The following is a 19,333-nucleotide window of genomic DNA, read 5'->3' on the forward strand; positions in this document are numbered from 1 at the left end:
TGGACTCCTCTAGATCCCTGAAAGTGTGCTGTGGTATCTGGCAGCAAGATGTTAGCAGCAGATCCTTTAAGTCCTGTAAGTTGTGAGGTGGTGCCTCCATGGATCGGACTTGTGCGTTCAGCACATCCCACAGATGCTCGATTGGATTGAGATCTGGGGAATTTGGAGTCCAAGTCGACACCTCAAACTCGTTGCTGGGCTTCCCTTCTTCCCATAGTGCAACCTGGTGCCATGTGTTCCTCAGGTAAGCGACACACACGCACCCGGCCATCCATGTGATGTAAAAGTAAGCATGATTCATCAGACCAGGCCACCTTCTTCCATTGCTCCGTGGTCCAGTTCTGATGCTCACATGTCCACTGTTGGCTCTTTCGGCGGTGGACAGGGGTCAGCATGGACACCCTGTCTGGTCTGCTGCTATGCAGCTCCATACGCAACAAACTGTGATGCACTGTGTATTCTGACACCTTTCTATCAGAACCAGCATTAACTTCTTGAGCAATTTGAGCTACAGTAGCTCATCTGTTGGATCAGAACACACGGGCCAGCCTTCGCTCCCCACCTTGGCCGCCCATGACCCTGTCGCTGGTTCACCACTGTTCCTTCCTTGGAGCACTTTTGATAGATACTGACCACTGCAGACCGGGAACACCCCACAAGAGCTGCAGTTTTGGAGATGCTCTGACTCAGTCGTCTAGCCATCACAGTTTGGCCCTTGTCAAACTCACTCAAATTTATGCTTGCCCATTTTTCCTGCTTCTAACGCATCAACTTTGAGGACAAAATGTTCACTTGCTGCCTAATATATCCACACACTAACAGGTGCCGTGGTGAAGAGAAAATCAGTGTTATTCACTTCACCTGTCATTGCTCATAGTGTTATGCCTGATCGGTGTATAATGAATATAAAATATAATAATAATCATCAAACTAATCTAAACCCTATCTGGTTTTAATAGGCAATTCACTAAAATCACACTATTAAAAAATAATAAACAGTAATCATAGCAAATAGCAAAGGGTTACACTTTATTTTAAGGTGTCATTTTTACAGTGTAATTAAACCTTTAAATGCTGAATAATATTAATGAACATGTACTTACTATAGGGTTAGAGTTTTGTTTAGGGTTATTTACATGTAATTATGCATAATTTATAGTTATTACTACATTAACTACATGTAAAGTGTAACAAGTACACTGTAAAATAATTTTTACCAAATAAAACAACATAAATATGAATATATGATAAATAAAACTGTCACAGACACGCCAGGCTCTAGCACCCTCCAATCACAGCGCACACCATCCCCGGAATACTAATCACCGTCACCTGCACCTCATCAGCACGCTCATCACCAGCACTACTTAAGACACACTCGCACACAGTCACATTGTCCGGTCTCGTTTGCATCAAAGGACTTACCTCTATGCTTACCTCAAGGACTCCTCTGGCTACTTACCTGTACTCCGTGTACCCTAGCTCCTCTCAGTCTTCTATCTGGTGTGAAGTGTTGTCTGAAGTCATCTACTCCATTCAGCAAGTATCATTCTCCATTGTCACTCTGCAACCACAAAAGGACTGTGTCACGGTTGATCAATCCGCTGTCTCATTCTGGTGTCTGTGTGTTTGTGTGGGTGTGTCTGGTTGATTGTTCTGTGTGGGCGTCGCCGCTGATTGTTGATCAGCGGCAGCTGTGTGCAATCATTATCTGCCTATTTAACGCCTTGTCTTTCGTCTCGTGTTTGTCAGATCGTTGTTTGGAATCCTGGTGTTGTGTCCTGTGCTCTCTCGTGTTTGTTTGTTCCCCGGAGTGGATTACCTCGTCGTTGTTTCCTGTTCCTGTTCTCCGTCGGACTCTCACTTTGGATTGCACTCACGGATTCGGACGCACGGACGCACGGACTCACGGGCTCACGACACCATCTCACCTCACCACAGGATTTCCAGCTGCCCATCGAAGTCCCTGCGTCACCACTCTCCTGCTACTGTCTCTTCTCGTTTTATGACTAACTCTGGTGTGAAGCTCTAATAAAGAGATTAACTTGCACTTGCATCTGTCATTCTTTCCGTGACAGACTGTGTCATTCTTCATATCATTCATCAGTCACGAACTTGCATCTGTTTACTCACCTGTTGTCATCCATATACTCTGCTTGTGTTCAATAAACTACCTGTTAACCTATCTTCTGTCTCCCGGCTGGTCCTATTGTAACAGAAGACCGGACCAAAACAGCGGAACACAAGCATGAGTCAATCGGATCCTTTCCAGGATTTGGTGGACGCGTTTCGTCGCACTTTCAATGTGCAACCACCATCACAAATGCCACCGCCAGCTCCAGCTCCCACCATCACTTCCGCATCCACCGTCACCTCTTCCTCACCACCCACGTACGCCAGTCCCATGGCTAAACTGGCGCCCTACTCTGGTTCGGCGGAGGACTGCAATGGATTCCTCCTGCAAGTCTCTCTGACCCTGGAGATGCAACCGCACCTGTTCCCCACTGACTACTCTAAGGTAGCGTTCATCATTTCACAACTTTCTGGCAAAGCTTTACAGTGGGCCGATTCCACCTGGTCGCAAAACAATCCAGTGACGCAGACATATTTAGGCTTCGTAGAACACTTCCGGGAAGTTTTTGGAAAACCATCTTGGGATTCTTCTATCGGTGAGAAACTGTATAACTTGAAACAAGGAAAGTTGTCTGTTAATGAATATGCTCTGCAGTTCAGAACTCTCGCTGCTTGGAGTGGATGGAACGAACAAGCGCTGCTGACGTCATACCGTCAAGGACTGGATCCTCGAGTGCGGTTGCATCTCGCTGCATACGAGGATACCATCGGGCTCGAACGCGTCATCCAGCTGTCAATACGCTTCGCCACTCGTATGCAGTCGTGTCTCGAAGAGCACCAGGGTCAGAGCCTCCACAACACCTTCCTCTGCCGGCCAGAATCCGTCAGTACTCCAGAACCAGCCCAAGAACCCATGCAAGTGGAATCATCACGGCTGACTCCAACAGAAAGACAGAGAAGGCTGACCCAGAATTTATGCCTATATTGCGGATTACCAGGGCATGTACTCTCCTCATGCCCTACACATCCTCCACGCCCCATGGTGAGTGCCATTATCTCTACTTTCCAGACGCAAAAGCCACTCACCACGACTATAACTCTTACTGCTGCCGATGTTTCTCTTCCAGCATCCGCCCTCATCGATTCTGGGTCAGCGGGAAATTTCATCTCTGGCACCCTCTGTCATCAGCTCAACATCAAGACCAAGAGCACGCCGACCACTTACCAGATCCACTCAATAACAGGCAGACCTGTGAGTAATAGACGAGTCAGCCGCATCACGGAACCTGTTCATCTACAAGTCCGAGTACTGCATCACGAGTACATTCAACTGCTGGTTCTGGAGGGTTCCACCACTGACGTGATACTAGGGTGCCCATGGTTGCAGCAACATAACCCCATCCTCTCTTGGAACACTGGAGAAGTCCTGAAGTGGGGCGAAACCTGCTTTCCCAAGTGTTTCTCCGACCTGCCTGTTCCCAAGTCTCCTCGCTCCAACATTCTTCCAGTCTGTGCCACATCCGTTGAGAGTCCCCTCGAGAAACGATCTGTGGACATCCCGTCCTGCTACGTCACCTTCAGTGACGTATTCTGCCCCAAGAGAGCTTCCAAGCTGCCTCCACACCAGCCATGGGACTGCGCCATCGACCTGCTTCCGGGTGAGTCAGTGCCAAGGGGTAAAATTTACCCCTTATCCATCCCGGAGGAGAAGGCCATGGTGGATTACATCGAGGAGGCATTGGCTCAGGGATACATCTGACCATCTACTTCCCCTGCTGCATCCAGCTTCTTCTTCGTGGCGAAAAAGGACGGAGGCTTGCGGCCATGCATCGACTATCGAGCTCTCAACGCCATCACAGTTAAATTCCGGTACCCCCTTCCTCTCGTCCCAGCAGCCCTGGAACACCTCCGCGGAGCCACTGTGTTCACCAAGTTGGACCTCCGCAGCGCCTACAACCTGATCCGGATACGTGAGGGGGACGAGTGGAAGACCACCTTCGTCACGCCCACCGGCCATTACGAATACTTGGTCATGCCGTACGGCCTGGTCAACGCCCCCTCCGTATTCCAGGACTTCATCCATGAGGTGCTCCGGGAGTTCCTCCATAAGTTCGTGCTGGTGTACATTGACAACATCCTGATATACTCCCGGAGTATGGCCGACCACCAACGCCACGTTGTGGAGGTCCTGCAACGCCTGAGGGACTTCCAGCTTTTCCTCAAGGCTGAGAAATGCTCATTCCACCAGCCCTCAGTGCAGTTCCTTGGATACAACATCGATCACAGTGGCATCCGGATGGACGAGGGGAAGGTGGCAGCTATCAAGGAACTGGCCAACACCCACTACCGTCAAAGAGCTCCAACGTTTCCTCGGATTTGCCAACTTTTACAGAAGATTCATCCATAACTACAGTTCCATTACCAGTCCACTCACAAGCCTCCTCCGCAATAAGCCCAAGTCTCTGTCCTGGACTCCATCTGCCACAGAAGCTTTCAACACCTTGAAACAAGCCTTCACGACCGCTCCACTCCTGGTGCACCCTAACCCTGACAAACCTTTCGTCGTGGAAGTCGACGCCTCCACCACCGGAGTTGGAGCGGTTTTGTCACAGCAGCAGGGGAACCCGAGCCGACTCCATCCATGTGCCTTCTTCTCCCGCAAGCTCAACCCGGCGGAGGTGAACTACGACATCGGCAACCGAGAACTCCTAGCTGTCAAGCTGGCTCTCGAGGAGTGGAGGCATTGGTTAGAGGGAGCTCGGCACCCATTCCTAGTCCTAACGGATCATAACCTGGAGTACCTCCGAGCCGCCAAGAGGCTCAACCCCAGACAAGCCCGATGGGCTCTCTTCTTCACACGTTTTAACTTCACCATATCCTACCGTCCTGGCTCCAGAAATATCATATCATATAAAAATCATATAAAAATCTCGTATCCATGCTCCAGATGAGGTTACTGAAGAACCTGAGTCTATCCTACCTGAACAAATGATCATCAGTCCCATCACCTGGTCTCAAGAAACTCTCCCTCCTTCCAATGCCTCCACCAACACTCCGCCGGGTTGCCCCCAGGGCTTGCAATTCATCAACCGAGCACGGCGCACTCCACTGATCCATTCTGCACACTCTTCACTAGGCACTGGCCACCCGGGGGTCAATGAAACCCTCTCGCTGCTGAAAGCGCTTCTGGTGGCCCAACATGGCCAACGACGTCAGAAGGTACGTGCAGGGATGCAAGGAATGCGCCATGTCCAAGAGCCCACGCCATTTACCATCCGGCAAACTTCTTCCTCTGCCCGTTCCCAACCGACCCTGGTCACACCTAGGAGTGGACTTCGTGACAGATCTCCCAGCCTCCAACGGATTTACCTGCATCTTCATGGTTGTAGACAGGTTTTCCAAATCCTGCCGACTCATCCCTCTAAGACGCCTGCCCACAGCCATGGAAACTGCTGAAATTATGTTCAACACTATCTTCAGATACTACGGAATCCCCGAAGACATCGTATCCGACAGAGGACCTCAATTCATTCGGTACTGTCACTGACACGCCAGGCTCCAGCACCCTCCAATCACAGCGCACACCATCCCCGGAATACTAATCACCGTCACCTGCACCTCATCAGCACGCTCATCACCAGCACTACTTAAGACACACTCACACACAGTCACATTGTCCGGTCTCGTTTGCATCAAAGGACTTACCTGTATGCTTACCTCAAGGACTCCTCTGGCTACTTACCTGTACTCCGTGTACCCTAGCTCCTCTCCTCGTCTTCTATCTGGTGTGAAGTGTTGTCTGAAGTCATCTACTCCATTCAGCAAGTATCATTCTCCATTGTCACTCTGCAACCACAAAAGGACTGTGTCATTCTTCATATCATTCATCAGTCACAAACTTGCATCTGTTTACTCACCTGTTGTCATCCATATACTCTGTTTGTATTCAATAAACTACCTATCTTCTGTCTCCCGGCTGGTCCTATTGTAACAAAAACAATATTTAACATATATTTAACATATATTTAATATTTTTTTTTTTATTGCTTATCTGGTCTTCAGTCATGGATCTTCTGTCATCTGCTCCCAGTCCTTTGTGTGCCTCTGTGTTCAACCGCCAAGAGATACTCTAGTTACTCGTCAGCTAAGTCATTCATTGATTCACTTGAACTGCTATACTTACCATTGCTGCTTCCTGATCCTGTCATATTCTCAACCTGTGAAATAAACTGTTTATATATTACTTACCTGTCTGCTGCCTTCTGTTCCGTGACACTATCATTGTCAAACATTCATCTGTATCAGATTTCCTTGAAACAGCAGAACTTTGTATGTTATCTTATTTGATCGATGACCGTGTTGTAATGGGGTCACTGACAAATAATGCTTCAAATTTTTTAAATCTTTTCAAAACTGATGTAATGCATATTTTAGTCATGAACAAACAAGTTTGTTTTAACATTAACGTATTTAAATTCATTTTTTGACTGCTTTTGTCAAGCGGTACAACCAAATAGTTGTACAACCCGAATTCCGGAAATGTTGGGACGTTTTTTTTTTTTTTATTATTTGAATAAAATGAAAACTAAAAGACTTTCAAATCACATGAGCCAATGTTTTATTCACAATAGAACATAGATAACATAACAAATGTTTAAACTGAGAAATTTTACAATTTTATGCACAATGAGCACATTTCAAATTTGATGCCAGCTACAGGTCTCAAAATAGTTGGGACGAGGGCATGTTTACCATGGTGTAGCATCTCCTTTTCAAAACGGTTTGAAGATGTCTGGGCATCAAGGTTATGAGTTTCTGGAGATTTGGTGTTGGAATTTGGTCCCATTCTTGCCTGATATGTTTCCAGCTGCTGAAGAGTTTGTGTTCGTCTTTGACATATTTTTCATTTAATGATGTGCCAAATGTTCTCTATAGGTGAAAGATCTGGACTGCAGATAGGCCAATTCAGCACCCGGACTCTTCTACAACGAAGCCATGCTGTTGTAATAGCTGCAGTATGTGGTTTTGCATTGTCCTGCTGAAAACACACAAGCCCTTCCCTGAAATAGACGTCATCTGGAGGGGAGCATATGTTGCTCTAAAACCTTTGTATACCTTTCAGCATTCATAATGCCTTCCAAAACATGCAAGCTGTCCATACCGTATGCACTTATGCACCCCCATACCATCAGAGATGCTGGCTTTTGAACTGAACACTGATAACACACTGGAAGGTCTCCCTCCTCTTTAGACCAGAGGACACGGTGTCTGTGAACAAGAATGTCAAATTTGGACTCATCTGACCATAGAACACTTTTCCACTTTGAAAAAGTCCATTTTAAATGAGCCTTGGCCCACAGGACACAAGGGCACTTCTGGACCATGTTCACATATGGCTTCCTTTTTGCATGATAGAGCTTTAGTTGGCATCTGCAGATGGCACGGCAGATTGTTTACTGACAGTGGTTTCTGGAAGTATTCCTGGGCCCGTTTAGTAATGTCATTGACACAATCATGCCGATGAGCGATGCAGTGTCGTCTGAGGGCCCAAAGATCACGGACATCCAATAAAGGTCTTTGTTGCCCTCGTGCCAACTTTTTTGAGACCTGTAGCAGGCATCAAATTTGAAATGAGCTCATTTAGTGGATAAAATTGCTCTGTTTAAACATTTGTTATCTATGTTCTATTGTGAATAAAATATTGGCTCATTTGATTTGAAAGTCTTTTAGTTTTCATTTTATTCTTTTTATGTTAACAACTGTTTATTGAATTTTCTTCTGTGAACAGTAGTAAAAAACAAAAAGCAACTGTGCAAATTTAGAGCCCATCCCAACCCATCCCACCCCTGGTAGACTTAAGGGTAGAGAAGAAAAATAATATAAAGTAATACATAAAGTAAAATAATTAATAATAAAAATAAATTAAGTAATATTAATACATAAAATACAATAAAATATTTACAAAGATTTTAGAAAAGATGACACAACATTAAAAGATGAATTCTATAAATAAACAGTTTTCACATTAGATCCATGTATGCGAGAAGTTGAGAATTCCATCGAGATAATGTCCAACAAATATACCGCCCAGGTTCGTCTGTCCATTGTGTGAGGAGGATTCCAAGGGTTGTCTAGCAGCTTTTTTGCTGCAGTGAGAGCAGCTAACAATAAACATCTTTGTTGGACGGACAAGGTGAGGTCCCAAAAGTCATTCATGAAAAAATGGCGTGAAGTCAAACATATCTCAGTACCCAACAAATAAGAAAGGTCCTGTGAGAGCTGAGTCCAAAAAGAAGAGAGAGAGAGGCACTCCCAAAAAAAATGCAAAAATGTGCCTAAAGATCCTTGCGAACAGAGATCGCACTTAGGTGAAGATGACAAATTCATATGAAAACATTTCATTGGAGTCAAGTAGACCCTATGCAGCAATTTCCAATGAATCATTTGGTGGTTAGGGTTTTTAGAAGACCGTTTAAACATTCCCCATATCTGATCCGAAAATAAAACATGCACATCCTCATTAAGATCCTTAGCCCAAACAGTTGTAATAGATAAAGGTTTGTATGAATGCTCAAGAAGAAAAAGATAGATGACTGAAGCAGAAGAGGGAAATTCCTCAGAGGGAAGGATTAGTTTGTGCAAAGGGTGAATAGGCAGTTGAGAGTTCCAGGGAACCCCGATCTAATGTGTAAATACATCAAAAAAAATAAGTGCCTGGCAGATTATATTGAGTTTTGAGATTCTGGAAGGATTGTAAACCACTATCATCATAGATATTTCCCAGAGTGTTTACTTTATGATGAGTCCATTGCGGACAATGGAATGGAGTATTGCCTGACAAAAGATTATTGTTGTGGAAAATTGGCGAATGCTTTTTTTTGTAAACGTCTTTCAACATCCGTTCATGTGGAGAGGAGAAGGGTTACAATGGGACCAAACCTAGATTTACACTGCAAGTTCCACTTTACAAGTGGAACCCCCGAAAAAACAAGATGCTTCAATTTATATGGATAAACAATAGATTCCTCAATTTCTCTCCAAGATACAGACGCATCAGGGTCAAACCAAACTGATACAGGGCGGAGGGAAAAGGCTTGAGCATACAGTCTAAAATTAGGGAAAGAAAGTCCTCCATGTAATCTACTTCGTTGTAAGGTAGTCAGTTTAATACGAGGACGTTTCCCATCCCATATATACAGTGAAACACAAATGCGTCAAGTTTGTTCCAGTAGCCAACTGGTGGAGCGAGAGGAATCATGGAAGAAAAGAAATTAATACGTGGGAGAACATTCATTTTAATCACCAATATACAAGCCTGAAGAGAAGTAGGAAAAAACTTTTCCAGTTTTCATTTTATTCAAATTTTTAAAAAATTCCCAACATTTCCGGAATTCGGGTTGTATATACAGGTGCTGGTCATGTAATTAGAATATCATCAAAAAGTTGATTTATTTCACTAATTCCATTCAAAAAGTGAAACTTGTATATTATATTCATTCATTACACACAGACTGATATATTTCAAATGTTTATTTCTTTTAATTTTGATGATTATAACTGACAACTAAGGAAAATCCCAAATTCAGTATCTCAGAAAATTAGAATACTGTGAAAAGGTTCAATATTGAAGACACCTGGTGCCACACTCTAAACAGCTAATTAACTTAAAGCACCTTCAAAGGCCTTTAAATGGTCTCTCAGTCTAGTTCTGTAGGCTACACAATCATGGGGAAGACTGCTGACTTGACAGTTGTCCAAAAGACGACCATTGACACCTTGCACAAGGAGGGCAAGACACAAAAGGTCATTGCAAAAGAGGCTGGCTGTTCACAGAGCTCTGTGTCCAAGCACATTAATAGAGAGGCGAAGGGAAGGAAAAGATGTGGCAGAAAAAAGTGTACAAGCAATAGGGATAACCACACCCTGGAGAGGATTGTGAAACAAAACCCATTCAAAAATGTGGGGGAGATTCACAAAGAGTGGACTGCAGCTGGAGTCAGTGCTTCAAGAACCACTACGCACAGACGTATGCAAGACATGGGTTTCAGCTGTCGCATTCCTTGTGTCAAGCCACTCTTGAACAACAGACAGCGTCAGAAGCGTCTCGCCTGGGCTAAAGACAAAAAGGACTGGACTGCTGCTGAGTGGTCCAAAGTTATTTTCTCTGATGAAAGTAAATTTTGCACTTCCTTTGGAAATCAGGGTCCCAGAGTCTGGAGGAAGAGAGGAGAGGCACACAATCCACGTTGCTTGAGGTCCAGTGTAAAGTTTCCACAGTCAGTGATGGTTTGGGGTGCCATGTCATCTGCTGGTGTCGGTCCACTGTATACCAGGAAGTTTTAGAGCACTTCATGCTTCCTGCTGCTGACCAACTTTATGGAGATGCAGATTTCATTTTCCAGCAGGACTTGGCACCTGCACACAGTGTCAAAGCTACCAGTACCTGGTTTAAGGACCATGGTATCCCTGTTCTTAATTGGCCAGCAAACTCGCCTGACCTTAAAAATCTAGAAAATCTATGGGGTATTGTGAAGAGGAAGATGCGATATGCCAGACCCAACAATGCAGAAGAGCTGAAGGCCACTATCAGAGCAACCTGGGCTCTCATAACACCTGAGCAGTGCCACAGACTGATCGACTCCATGCCACGCCGCATTGCTGCAGTAATTCAGGCAAAAGGAGCCCCAACTAAGTATTGAGTGCTGTACATGCTCATACTTTTCATGTTCATACTTTTCAGTTGGCCAAGATTTCTAAAAATCCTTTCTTTGTATTGGTCTTAAGTAATATTCAAATTTTCTTAGATACTGAATTTGGGATTTTCCTTAGTTGTCAGTTATAATCATCAAAATTAAAAGAAATAAACATTTGAAATATATCAGTCTGTGTGTAATGAATGAATATAATATACAAGTTTCACTTTTTAAATGGAATTAGTGAAATAAATCAACCTTTTGATGATATTCTAATTATATGACCAGCACCTGTACCACTTGACATGGAAAGTGTACCATCCTACCTATACTTACATTTATATACCTACACCTATACTTATACAGTTTTAACCAGTATTTGAGAGAGCTCTACAAACCTTTTCACTCTGCCAAAGGAATCAGCTGGGCTCCTCTGGATGACGAATTCTCATGTTTACCGTTATTACCTCTTGACAATTCATAATAAAAAAAAAAACATGTTTGCAGATGTGCCACCCTGACATTTGAGAATTGTCAAATCGCTAGGCAAAAAGTTTTCAATCATCTTTAAAACTACTGATATTTATAAAAATCTGTTTATATGAAAGGTTTCAAACCTAAAGTGATGCCATAGTATTTAGTTTTTAATTTTTTATTATTAAGACACCATTTTAAATAGTTTTCTTAGTCTGTTTATTTGTTCGGACAGTTGCACCACCTGACATTTTGGGGGTTTAAAATATCAAAACATAAAATATGCATTATTTAAATGTACTAAAAATGAATTCAAACCCAATAGGTTTTATTGAATAAATTCATTTATCAATTTATTTTAAAAGGAAATAATGCACTAGGACACAAAAATATGCACGTCATGTCATTGACCCAATACGATGTGACCAAAATTTTTATTGTAGTAGCAATAATTGAAGTAGCTATGGTGTTTGGTGAACCATTTTGTCAAAGATGAAAATATTTGTAAAACTGAAAATCATAGTCGGAGGAAGAATTAACGTTTCTTTTATAATCCAAGAGCGTTCGTTGTAACATTTCAATGAAGGTTAAAATAATCAAACTCAGACAGCAGCAGGTAACAGATCATTCAAAGTGCCATTTTATTCCATATCTAAGGATAATTCAAAAATATCAAATTTTAGTCTGGTATCAAACCACAGAAATCGGCCACAATGTCATGCCCTCATAAACCATTTTAACATACGAAAGTCTAAATCAGATGTGACTTCTGCTTACCGATACAGAACGTCCCTGACACTGGCAATAAATGAACTGTCTGGCCAGTTTTTAAGACACACCGTTCCAGCCTAACGTCCGGTCTCTTTGTACAATACTCTTTAACTACAACTTTTACATCATAATATAAAAATATGACTTGCTGGGAGAGGAGGGCTCTTTTTAAAACTGTACTGGAGAGCAAAATGGCGTAAAAGAATAAACTATTGCACATTCATCTAATCTTTGAGGAAAGACACCGTGGGGAATATATTCTGATTTAAGAAACATTCATCCCTGCAATACTGCCATGAATGTAGTGCGGACAGACACACACAATGAACCCGTTCACAGTGATACTCCTACACCCCTGCTGACCTCTGACTGCGTCCTCAGAGTACCACAAACTGACGCACATAGTGGCTTGTATTTGGCACATGAGGAACACTTTACTAGAACGATAGTGGGGTCCAAAAGTCTGAGACCACCAGTGAAAGTGCTTCTGCTTTTATTTTAAGAATTTAATACAAAGTTTTTACAATTTTAAATATGCATATATTAGTGCTGTCAATCGATTAAAAAAATTAACTAATTAGTCGCACATTTTTCTGTAATTAATCATAATTAATCGCACCTAACTATAAAGTTTTTAATATATTTTTATATTGTAATAATTTCACATATAATCTCCGAATGAATGTTAGAAACAACATAAAGACAGTATATTTTAAATATTTGGTAGGAAATATACAGAAACTGAAAAAAATAATCAAACACAACAGTCTTCACTGCATAAATTATAAACTGAAAATAGATTACACCTTATTAAAGCTACAAAAGTTATTCAGTCAAGAGCAGTGAGTGATTTTCTCTTTCTCTTTTGTTCTTTGATTAACATTAATGACACGCATCACAGCAGCAGGTTTATTAGGCTGCTGTCACTTTAAGACCGGCCGCACATGACGTGGATCTGACACACATCCGATGTCCTCACAACTCTTTACGATCATTTAAGACTTTATTTAACTCATTTAAGACTGCGCTAACAAGGGTACTCGACAAGATGCGCATTTTGGCATAATTTTGTGTTTTTGTTCATTTAAGCGCGAAAGAGAAGTCAATGCAGCCAGCGCGCTGTCTGAAACGGCTTTCTGTGCGCATGAGTCGTGTGTTTGTCACACAGACGGGATTCACAGACAGCGCACCAGTACAGATTTAAGTTTTTTTTTTTTGTCTTGTGTCACACTTGAATGGTTTAATAGCACTTGAATGACAAGCATGATCATATAATGTAATGCTAACTAAAGGATGACAGAAAAAAAAGCTAATGCTGTGAGAATTCTGCTGCGACGCTCGCGGCCATGGCAAAAATCCGCATATTGCCCGCAAAGGGGGCGCTCGCGAGCACCCTTCTGAAACCTAAAATGACAACTGGGACACCCTATTGTCTCATAATATGCTCTTATAATAAATACTGCAACATTCTGTAAAAAAAAACAATCAATTTTGATTTCATGGTGACAAGTTAACATGGTAACGCAATGTCTAATTTCAAAACGGTTTCACAGGATGAATTTTGAGTGGTTAAGCTTTTGAATGATGCCTAATTCATGATGATTGATAACATATCTGATAAGGGAAAAGGCATTAAAAAAAAAAGAGCGCCAAGTGTCCTGCCACCAGGACAAAGACTGTTAACAAGCTATGTATTATAGAATTATTTTTAAAATCTTTAAAATCCTAGAACTGTATAGTTAAACTGAATAAAACCCATGATTTGATGTGGTCTCAGACTTTAGAACCCCGTGTATCTCCATTATAAATGGATGCGAAGTTAACAAATAAAGAAAAGGTGACTATAGACTACAGAAATGCATGTCTATACACACACACACACACTTCCATAAGATGCAAAGGCAGTCAGTATGCTTTCCTACGCAGGCATTCAGAGAAGCTTTTCAATTGCAAACAACATTCAGATATACTGGACATTCAGGGTAATCTTTAAATAATAAAGGATTAAATAATAAAAGGATTTCAAATGAAAGAAGAACAAAAATAGGTTTCTTTGAGCAGCGCAGTGTGTAATATACAGTAGAGTTCATTGTAATCTGTGTTTAAAAACAACCTCCTCTCAAACTGTTTATCACTTCAGCAGCCTATTAAAATCATTCAACTTTTGTTTCATTCATTCGTTGCTGTGCACACTTTCAAAAATTATGTTTTATAGTACTTCTCTTATATAAACAGAAAATCTGTCATGTTTCCCACCAAAATTTCTTTCCTCAGGCTAATAAATAGAGAAAACACATTTGAAAGTACTAATTACTGGAGCACATGTACTCGGCAGAAGAGGTATGACGTGAGGTGTGCACGAGCAATTTTGAAGAGTAGGACAGTGTGTGTGTGCGCGTGTTGGTCAAGAGCTGTCCACCACTTGGTGCGGCAGGGTGACAAAAGAGCCGTTAATGAAGGAGCCTTGTTTTTCACGTCCCTTTAAGAAATAGGTGAGCAGCTCTCCTTTCCCCTTGACAAATATCGGTCCCCTCCTCACGAAGCGGAAGCCATAGTCCTTCAGGATGCAGTAGCAGTCCTCCACCACCTGGGGGAAGCAGAGTTTGTTTAGCTGGAATACAGCAGTATGACAGTTACACTACAGTAATGAGTCTTAAAACAAGAACCGATGAGATTTAAAACTTTATATTTTTATATCTTCACTTGTGTTCCAAAGATGAACGAAAGTCTTACGGGTTTGGAACAACATGAGGGTGAGTAAAGGATTCAGTTTTGGGTGAACTAACCCTTTAAATGCCATTTTTCAATGATTAGATTACATATGATGAATGCATTTATAGTCCCTGATGCAGAATATTTCAACTTAATTTAGGAAGTGTGTGTCCAGAACATTAATACAATGTGAAACCCATCACCTGGATGTTTCCCATCACCCCTGTGGACTCCATGCGACTGGCGACATTCACAGTGTTTCCCCAGATGTCAAAATGAGGTTTGCGGGCACCAATAACACCAGCTAAGACGCCCCCTTTATTCAACCCTGTGGAGAAAAGATTTCACAATGCACACAGAAAACATTAACCATAATCATTGTGTCATTTGCACATACAGTACTGGCCAAAAGTGATGTCCAAAGGGGATATTTGTTTTTAATGACCCTACAAGTTCGATTAACCATCAAAATGTGAAGAAAATACTTTATATTTTATAAATAATTTAAATAGGGGAGAACAAAACACTAAACTTGGTTATGGTATTTATCTGAGAAAATTATTTGGCAAAAACTACAGCTACAGTTATTATTTTACTATGCAAAAAAAATACATAGAAAAACAAAAAGCTCACAGGAAAAAGCATATATTGACTACAACATAATCAGTCACTTCTCTCTTCCTTTTGCATTGTATGCCAGCCTGGCCAAAAATTATGTCGGCACAATTTGGCATGTTTCATTGCATTCTCTTATCACAAATGAAACAAGATGTCAATTTTCCTAGGCCCCTCGGACACTACTGTAGATGGATGTCAGCCCACTAACCGATGCGGAGCATGAAGTTATTAAAGGACTGGTAGTTGATGTTCATCAATGTGACTTTCATGGCCAGAGCAAAATCAGCAAGATCTGCCAAGTGCTGCCACCGTTCCCTGTCTGAAATTTCTTCTTTCTGTAGGGAAGGACATAAAAAAATCCTCTTTACACTGTTATCAGCACTAGATGGATATATTGCTTCTAGAAATCCCATCTGCACCTCCTTTACCTTCATGCAAGCATAACCGTTAACAGTGTTACTGTCTGCAGTGACTCCTGATGCTGCCATGTAGGTGCTGCCAATAGTCTTGATCTTGGTTATGAAGCGAAACTGTGGCTCATCTAAAAGCTAAAGAGCACAAAAGCAAACAAACAATGATATAAAGTCTCTTCTTCTTATTTTAACTGGAAACAATTTGGTGAAATTTAAACTGTAGAAAAAAAACACTTCTTACACTATCAAAATCAGAAATAATTTCATTGAGGAACCTCAGACACTCAATCCCGCCGTTGTTGATGCTTTCCTCCGTATAGAAATCAGAGAAATTTGGGATAGAGGCGAACATGACTCCAATCTCATCATAGGATTGGCTGTAGAGCTCCTGGGAAACCAAACCAGAGAATTTACTTGAGTTAGGCTGCATTTGTGCATGTAAAACATGGAAACGGAGGGCCTGTTTACACCTGGCCACTTCATGTGTTCTCTCTGATTGGATAGCTATCCGATTGTCAAAAGACCAGGTGTAAATGCCCTCTGAAACGCTTTCAAGACAGATTTAAATCCGATCACTCAAACCACTTCAGGAGGTGGTCTGAGACGCATTCCAGATGAAACTGGACAAGTGTGAATGCATCTGGTTGCTGATGCCACATATGTAAATTTTACTCCACCCAAAACTATGGCCCTGTTTACACCTGGTATTAAGAAGCATTTTGGTCGTTTGGATCACAAGTGGACGAGGGAGACACATTCCCATTTACACCTGGTGTTTTAATCCATCTCTTTTGTCCACTTTCAACCACTTCTGTCCTGATTTCTTCGAGGGGAGGGTCTGTGGGCGGGTAAATGTCTTTCGATCTAATGGGAAAAAAGCTTGTGCAATTTACATATGAATGTGACAAGAGATGATAGAAAAACAAATGGAGAGCAGTAGCTTTCATTTCTGCTCTGACAACCTCAAGAACGGAAGAACGCTGTGAGTGTGTGTTAGAAATCAGGAATGGTGAGAGAACATTGTGCTTGGTACATTTTTCATCTTCAAAACAAACTTGGGTCTTCAGCTGACAAATCCCATCTCACTAGCGCGCTTCCCATAATGTTTATGCATTAGGTCAGTAGGCGGAGAGGATGTGGTCTTTTGTGGTTGTTCAAACACATGAGCGTCTACACAGTGTTGGGGAGTAGTTAACTACATGTAGCGGTGCTACTAGCATTGTTCAGTAGCTTGTATGTAGTTCAGCTACTTTTAAAACAGTGTAGCTTTTCCAGTAGTTAACTACATTTTCCAGCAAGTAGCGGTGTAGCGCGACCAAAAGCTACAAGCTACTTTCCGTTTTGCGTTCTGACGAGCCTAATTCATTCATTAAAGGGGTACTTCACCCATGGAAAGATGAATGTGTATTTAAAATTGGTCATTTATGTAGTAGAAATGTGAAATTATTTTTGAATTTGGAGCTTTCTAGATTGAGAAAAGGCAGAAAATGTATTTTTGACTAATGTGGATGAAAGACAACAACTCCCAGAATGCACTTGTTTTGCTGCCCTTGCGAGGCCACGCCCAAACCACGCCTATCGGTTACAGGCAGCATTACCAGGAAAATTCAAACAACTAGGCTTGCTTTGTTACATATTAATTCTATAAATCGTGAGTTAGTTCATACATTTACAGCGAAATGGTGCTAAATTGCTTTGTACCTGGATGTACACCCAAAACCAGGAAAGGACAAGTAAGTTTCCATCATTTTCCGATTAAGTTAAAGATTTGGAGCGATGTAAACAGTGTGGAAGTGTGGAGATGACACCGTTTTAGAAAACCTAAAAAAACCGCAGAATATGTAGTCTCCATTTCAAGCACGAGGACTACGAACCAAATATCCTTGCAATGAAGAGAACCATTCTGAAGGACACCGCGATACCATCGATATTCACTTTCCCAGAGGACGAACAGCCTGGGCATCTGGTACGAAGCGTATTCGCCTAGAGGTAAGACTCGCTGATACTAGACTCTATTTCTGATAACACAGTAGCCTATATGTAGTGTTGTAGGTAGCAGTAAAACTGCAAACTTAGCAAAGTAACGTTAGATAGACAATTACATATAAGTTGCACGTAAGTTGACTGTTATCAAAGTAAAGCCTCTGTTCTGTAAAACTGAGTTAGTCTATTTATCTATTTATGCTAACGTTACCACAAAAGCCTGTTGCTGTATTGGTTGAGATGACTGCAGAGACCGATAAATTTGCGAGATGAACCACTGATGTAGTGCAGACAAAATACAGTTAATTACTGTAAGCTTAAAAATATAATTGACACCCACTTTTGATAAAATCTTTGATCTATGTCCGTGAGTAACCTCAAACGCGCATATGTATGGGCGTGGTGAAAAAATGAGGAACTACCTGCTATTACTGGCTGTAGTTTTATGCCTCTGGCCAAAAAAGCCTCCGATGACGCAAAATGACGATTTTTGCGTCATCGGAGGCTTTTTTACAGAATAAAAATGCATAAATCTCTCATCTCGGGCTGATATGAAGGGGGAAAGCACAGTAATTCGAAAATACTAGTGGTATTCTACTAATACAAAGCTTAATGCTAAATCCTGAAGTAACCCTTTAAGTAGCACAGCGTCTTCAGATCACAAACTAAAATCGTGCATTACCGCCATCTATTGTTATATAACGCATCTTGCGGCTTTATCAGTTCATCAGCAGTTCATCGAGAAGAGATCGCCTGATGATTATGTAAAGGACAAAGCATCCGTCAATTGAACAGAAAACAAAATCGCGATATAGTTTAGTGCGCTTATCACACGGCAAAGGCTGATCTAATAAAATCGGTCACTCGGGTATAAGAATGTTCACGCGAGAAGCACATGATTCGTGTCTCAAAGCTTCATCACTGCATGTGCTGTGAGTTTAACCTGCATTTTTCTGTGTATACAATTTAAGTTCCGGTTCGGTTTAAGTGCAGGTCCGGTTCCAGAATCAAATCATTGAGGGTGCTTCTGAAATTAGTCAGGATGCTATAGTAAAGTGCAGATGTAATGTGTTAACAATGGCTCCACCATAATAAGAATAGCAGTGTATAGTGAGACATTTAGGATTTTAAGTCATTTTACAAATAATTGGAATAGAATTTAAAAAATATAGACACAAAAATTCTAATATTTTTCTAGTCTGCATTTACATTTCTTATTATTATTCTTATTATTACATATTTTTGTTCCGTGTTTTGGTTATGGTAGCAATTTTTTGTGTGAATCCTGCATTTATTTGTAGATATCACTTTTGAAACTGCAGAGTGCAACTGGTCGTCAGTCCTCTCATAGCATGAAAAACAAAACTTATATTAAAATTCTGAATGTATTATTTATAAAGCGTGCAAAGAGAGTCAGTGTGAGATATAGGCTACATTTGAGTATTGTATCTTTTGATATAGTTTACAAAATAAAACAGTATGCTTTGAAATCATAATTGTAGTGCATTGCTTTGTTTTAAACCCCAAACATCTTACTTAAACATTCTTCATTAACAGCTATCCAGTTATTTGTAATAAGCTATGTCATTAAAAAAA

At 41.4% G+C, this 19,333-nt stretch overlaps 1 protein-coding gene across 3 annotated transcripts in view; it reads right to left on the reverse strand.

Annotated features, from left to right (window-relative positions):
- Positions 1 to 11,857: 11,857 nt before the first annotated feature.
- adcy3a (adenylate cyclase 3a) overlaps positions 11,858 to 19,333 on the reverse strand; it is a 41,502-nt gene continuing 34,026 nt past the window's right edge. For all 3 annotated transcript variants that reach the window (XM_048152961.1, XM_048152962.1, XM_048152960.1), the window contains 5 exons: positions 15,996 to 16,142; positions 15,770 to 15,889; positions 15,550 to 15,676; positions 14,927 to 15,051; positions 11,858 to 14,598 (listed from right to left, as the gene is read on the reverse strand). In XM_048152961.1, coding sequence (XP_048008918.1) covers positions 14,416 to 14,598; positions 14,927 to 15,051; positions 15,550 to 15,676; positions 15,770 to 15,889; positions 15,996 to 16,142 — 702 coding nt within the window. In that variant the 3' untranslated portion in view covers positions 11,858 to 14,415. The remainder of the gene's footprint in view (positions 14,599 to 14,926; positions 15,052 to 15,549; positions 15,677 to 15,769; positions 15,890 to 15,995; positions 16,143 to 19,333) is intronic.

The sequence above is a fragment of the Megalobrama amblycephala genome, linkage group LG13 (assembly GCF_018812025.1).
Source record: "Megalobrama amblycephala isolate DHTTF-2021 linkage group LG13, ASM1881202v1, whole genome shotgun sequence".
NCBI classification, from domain to species: Eukaryota; Metazoa; Chordata; class Actinopteri; order Cypriniformes; family Xenocyprididae; genus Megalobrama; species Megalobrama amblycephala.